This window comes from Lucilia cuprina, chromosome 3 (genome assembly GCF_022045245.1).
Source record: "Lucilia cuprina isolate Lc7/37 chromosome 3, ASM2204524v1, whole genome shotgun sequence".
NCBI lineage: Eukaryota > Metazoa > Arthropoda > Insecta > Diptera > Calliphoridae > Lucilia > Lucilia cuprina.
Genome location: NC_060951.1, coordinates 62,673,416 through 62,679,183, shown reverse-complemented (window position 1 = coordinate 62,679,183; position 5,768 = coordinate 62,673,416). Strand labels below are relative to the sequence as shown.

Sequence of the window (5,768 nt, the reverse complement as noted above, 5' to 3'; positions counted from 1 at the left end):
CTAGTTCAGTTCTAGTTCAGTTCTAGTTCAGTTCTAGTTCAGTTCTAGTTCAGTTCTAGTTCAGTTCTAGTTCAGTTCTAATTCTGTTCTAGTTCAGTTCTAGTTCAGATCTAGTTCAGTTCTAATTCTGTTCTAGTTCAGTTCTAGTTCAGTTTCACTAGGTGCGTTTATAAAACAGTTCTAACATTCATTCCTAGTAATTCATACAATGGTGTAGGAAAAAAATAACTTGAATGACTTGTCGCTCATAACGGATATTCAAATATATTATTTACAACTTCATTAATCGGACAAACATAATACACAGTTCATTAGACCATTTCATGTATTAAATAAGTAAAAACATAAAATAATATATTTGATTTAATAACAAGGACATTAAATAAAAGTTCTTAAACATTTTCTACTTTTTTCTTTATATCTGTTGGTTTTAATCAAACAAAACTTTTATTTACAAACGCGCTGTGGTCATTTTCAACTTTGACCTTATAAACGTGTGGCGCTATTTGAAATGAATTAATCATATGCCTCCGCTATTTTATGACTTTTTGGTCATTTCTTCATAAATTTTTGTTAAAAAAACCTAAACCCATGTTGATGGAAAAAATGTACTACTTAAAAATAACCCCTCTGACCTGAATCATGGTAAACTCTAGAGTGTTTTTTTATTTATTTTATAACTTAAGACGCGAACCAGGCGTTTCTAATGAAATAATCCTTAACACTCTCTCACGCAATTACAACTATATTTTTTTAACGGCTAACGTGAGGTGGGGTCCTGGTATTTTTTTCTTTCTTTTTTCATTCCTTAAGTGTTTTACACCATTTCATTTCGCAAGAATTATAATTACATTAAAATTAATTGTTTGATTTTATTAATAAATTGTGTAGAGAGCGAGCGATTCAGATGCGTTTTAAGGTTGATTAATTTTATTGTTGTAAATGCAAAGTATTTATCCTCACAGTCTATGAGTCAGAATAGTAGTTTTATTTTTAGATCTAAAATTATAATTTAAAAGAAAATGAGTTTTATTTTTTAAACCTTGTAGCGGGATTTATTCGGTTTGGCGGTTTAAATTTAAACTTAAAATATCTGAAATAAATTATATTGAAAGTAAATGGTGTTTGTATAAATTATTATGTTTTTTTAGTAATCTACAACCATAAAAGGGTAAAAACACGCAAATTTTAAGAAAACACTAAACAAAATCGATATAGAATTTCATTAAAATCTACAAGACTAATTTTAATAAAATGAAAAGCATTCACTTGTTAAATATTTCAAAAGTAAAATCTCATCTTGCAGTAAATACCTCAAAAAAAAAAAAAAAAAAACTCGCTAATGGGTTGTATTTCCATTACCACTCTTCAGTGACTACTGCTTAACCTTTAACTAACAAACCGAAGTGACTGGTTCGTATTCTAACTGGCTCATTTTTATTATTAAAAATAAAACAACTTACTCAACAACTTCTCAATAAGTTAAACTTAGAAGTACTTGCCTCCAATGACATCACCGTGTTAAAATAATGATTTAAAATGCTAATCAAGAAGCAGTGAAATGTAAATTTTTCCAGGGTATTAATTAGATCTTAACTTGAAATAGAACTAAACTAGAACCGAACTAGAACTAGAACTGAACTAGAACTGAACTAAAACTGAACAAGAACTGAACTAGAACTGAACTAGAACTGAGCAAGAACTGGACTAGAACTGAACTAGAACTTAACTAGAACTGAACTAGAACTGAACTACAACTGAACTAGAACTGAACTAGAACTGAACTAGAACTGAACTAGAACTGAACTAGAACTGAACTAGAACTGAACTAGAACTGAACTAGAACTGAACTAGAACTGAACTAGAACTGAACTAGAACTGAACTAGAACTGAACTAGAACTGAACTAGAACTGAACTAGAACTGAATTAGAACTGAACTAGAACTGAACATGAACTGAACTAGAACTGAACTAGAACTGTACTAGAACTGAACTAGAACTGAACTAGAAATGAACTAGAACTGAACTAGAACTGAACTAGAACTGAACTAGAACTGAATTAGAACTGAACTAGAACTGAACTAGAGCTGAACTAGAACTGAACTAGAACTGAACTAGAACTGAATTAGAACTGAACTAGAACAAGAAATTAACTAGAAATTAATTAGAACTGAACTACACCCAGTAACATTCGAGATAAGTTCTAGTTCTTGTTTAATTCCACTTAAGTTTGTTTTACATTATTATGTTGAAATATTTTTCATATCAAACCAATGTTTACGTTTTTCTTTTAATTAATTTTCCTTAAATGTTTTAAATAACTTAATTATTAATAATTTTAAATTATTGTATTATAATAATTTAATTTTTTTCATTTTCTTCCAGTGGAAAACGTTTAACCAACGATTCATTGATAATGATTTATTATCATGATTCTACAATTGCTGTTACCGAATTGGGACCCCAAAAACTTTTGCTGGGTTGTGAACTAATTGAAATTTAGTAAGTAGAATTATTAATGTAGACTTAATTAGTTATGTAAGCGTGTGTATTAATTCCCATATGATGGGAAGTCTCACCGATTGTTTGGGGGTACCAATTAAATTTGTAGACATTTTTAAATGTTTTGGGTTGTAAATGACAGGTGTTACATCTTATGTTACTAGTGAATAATGGGGATTATCAAATGCTTGCGATTAAGTTGGACTTTAAACACTTCCTATTTTCATATATATTTTTGTAATTGGAACATAATTTTTATGAAACTGGTTTGCCAATTTGATTGCCAACTTTTATTTTGAAATTCTCTTTTCTCAAATATTTGGCTTAAAATCAAACATAAATTAATGGTTTGTGTGACAATATTTTTAACAATTATGGTGTAATTTTTGAAATATTTATTTGCAATAGTTATTACAAAACATTGTGTTAACAATTTATAGAGGTACATTTATTATTCCCCAAAATTAGGACGTCTATTTAATCACACTCGGTGGAACCATTCATTTAACTAAGGTGTGTTGATATTTTATTATTTGGACTAAAGTAAACCAAAAAATTTATTATACAAATGTTGGTTTAAATAATTAATTAACGGTTATGATTAAAACTACATATGCAAAGTATTTAGACAGAGCAGTAAAGGAATTAATTGTTTAGATATATTTTTAGTATACAGATGTATAAACAGTTGTCTCAACTAATTCAATGACACCTTTGAACTCATTTGGACAAGTTATTTGTTAGGTTCTCTTTCCATTTAATAAAACTATCTTGAGAAAACCTTCCCGCCTTAATTATTTACTTTACTAAGGTCATTAACTCTACAAGTACTTAGAGAGAGGGCCATCTTAATCCTGATAATCATATAATTATAATTTAATTATCGCAAATAAAATTAATATTATTACAATCAAAACATTTACCAGCATTTATCTTATCACAACCCAAAGTGCCAATTGAATACTTAATTTAATTTTTGGCAAACGCTTTGCATTATTTAATTTAAATAGATTTTTAATGAATTAAAACAGATTTCAATTTAAAAAACTATTGTTCAAAACACTATTGTTGGTATTTTTTTCAATTTCTATAAAGATTTCAATTTTAGCGGAAGTGTTTTATAAAAAAATTTATATGTATAATCAATTTTACAATTATTTATGGAATAACAAGGTTCAAAAAGCAGGGAAGGGAGTGTTGAAATCAAAAGGGGAAATATACAAAAATTATCATATAACGATATCAACAAGTTGTTGTGACTTGAAAATAGTAAAAAAAATCACTTATTTTTTATTAAAAAAATACAAAAAAGTGTGTGTGTTTATTAAAAAGGGTAATAGTAAGTAACTACTTAAACTATTAGCTAATTAATTATGTACAACAGGTTTCATTTTGTAGTTTTTTTTTCAAAAACAAAAGTTAATGGACGAAAGTTTATTTTTTTAATATTAAAGTTTATTTTAATATGCATTTTAAATATAGTACATATCACATAAATTAATATATCACACTTCTTACTTTTATTACAGCAATGACGAGGAGGGCAAAATGTTGCTACGTAATCTCTCCAAATACAATCGCCCTTTGGAAATTAAATTCAATGAAATGCTTAAATTAATGAATCAATGTGAACGTGTTGATAAACTTACTTATGCTGCTCGTAATACTGGCAAATCTTCAGATACGGCGGTCGCCACCTCTAATTCCCAGAATAATGTGGCTTTAAATTTAGCCGCTAATATATTTCCCAAGAGTCCCTTGTCGATATTGAGTGGTATTATACCAGGTAAGTCGAATTAAAACAAATTTTAGTTGAAGTTGAGTTCTGTTCTGTTCTGTTCTGTTCTGTTCTAGTTCTGTTCTAGTTCTGTTTTAGTTCTGTTCTAGTTTTGCTCCAGTTCTGTTCTAGTTCTGTTCTAGTTCTGCTCTAGTTCTGTTCTAGTTCTGTTCTAGTTCTGTTCTAGTTCTGTTCTAGTTCTGTTCTAGTTCTGTTCTAGTTCTGTTCTAGTTCTGTTCTAGTTCTGTTCTAGTTCTGTTCTAGTTCTGTTCTAGTTCTGTTCTAGTTCTGTTCTAGTTCTGTTCTAGTTCTGTTCTAGTTCTGTTCTAGTTCTGTTCTAGTTCTGTTCTAGTTCTGTTCTAGTTCTGTTCTAGTTCTAGTTCTGTTCTATTCTAGTTCTGTTCTAGTCTGTTCTAGTTCTGTTCTAGTTCTATTTTAGTTCTAGTTTTATTCTAGATCTGTTTTGTTCTAGTTCTGTTCTAGTTTTGTTCTTTTAAATATTTTTAAAAATTCCGATATAATCTCTTCTCTGCAGGCACTAAATGGTGTGGAACAGGAGATATTGCCGAAACTTATAGCGATTTGGGTACCGAAACTAATATGGATCGTTGCTGCCGTCAACATGATTTATGTCCAGTCAAAATTAGGGCCTATCAAAATAAATACGATTTAAGCAATGATTCATTATATACAAAGTAATTTTAACAAAAAATTAATTAAAATATTTCAGTTTTATTCAAATATCTTTGTTTTTACCCTCACAGATCCCACTGTATCTGCGATGACATGCTATTCTCCTGCTTGAAACAGACCAATACTTCGGCTTCTCAGCTAATGGGTTCGATTTATTTCAATCTGGTGCAAGTGCCATGTCTGGCAGGCGAAAATAATCGTTATCAATTTAGAGCGGCTAAAGAAGGTTTTTGAGAAGTGCATGGAAATAAGTCTCTACGCCTTTAATTGTATATAAAATTAATATTTTTTTTTAAATAGACTTAATTTAATCCTACAATTATAAGTATATAATTTAACAAGTTATTTTTTTACGAATGTTAAATAATCGTGGGTTTTGAAAAACTGCTGAGTGCTCTGTTTTTAGTTTCTTTTTGTATTTTATTAAAAAAAATTAAGAATTTATGTTAAAATGTTTAACAAATAAAATAAATTATTATTTATTACTTAAATAAACAAAATCGATAGAAAATATGAAAAATATTTGTGTGTTAAACTTTCCGGGTTATTATGATTTGATTGTTGCAATCGTCGGGGGTCTAATTATGAAAATAAATAATGGCGAAATTTGTGATGATTTTTATTCACTTTGAATAATAATTGTAAAATATTAAGAGGCATTTTTAGTTGAGTTCACGTTTAGATCAAATTCAGTTTTAGTTCAGTTCTAGTTCAGTTCTAGTTCAGTTCTAGTACAGTTCTAGTTCAGTTCTAGTTCAGTTCTAGTTCAGTTCTAGTTCAGTTCTAGTTCAGTTCT

General features: G+C 28.8%; 2 protein-coding genes across 3 annotated transcripts in view; both read left to right on the top strand.

Annotated features, from left to right (window-relative positions):
• LOC111689566 (type-1 angiotensin II receptor-associated protein) overlaps positions 1-5,768 on the top strand; it is an 11,493-nt gene that overhangs the window by 4,728 nt on the left and 997 nt on the right. The gene's annotated exons all lie outside the window — the stretch shown is intronic.
• On the top strand, positions 2,384-5,492 carry LOC111679428. The gene is made up of 4 exons (XM_046946823.1): positions 2,384-2,502; positions 4,032-4,288; positions 4,815-4,974; positions 5,044-5,492. Exons 1-4 carry the CDS (start codon positions 2,417-2,419, stop codon positions 5,204-5,206), a joined length of 666 nt encoding a protein of 221 aa, XP_046802779.1. The 5' UTR covers positions 2,384-2,416; the 3' UTR covers positions 5,207-5,492.

What these genes read in the sequence shown, in the direction of transcription:
- LOC111679428 (XM_046946823.1), top strand. Translation starts at nt 2,417, where the DNA reads ATGATTTATTATCATGATTCTACAATTGCTGTTACCGAATTGGGACCC. An exon ending in TGTGAACTAATTGAAATTTA is followed by an intron (nt 2,503 to 4,031) that starts GTAAGTAGAATT and finishes CTTTTATTACAG; the next exon opens with CAATGACGAGGAGGGCAAAA. An exon ending in AATGATTCATTATATACAAA is followed by an intron (nt 4,975 to 5,043) that starts GTAATTTTAACA and finishes TTACCCTCACAG; the next exon opens with ATCCCACTGTATCTGCGATG.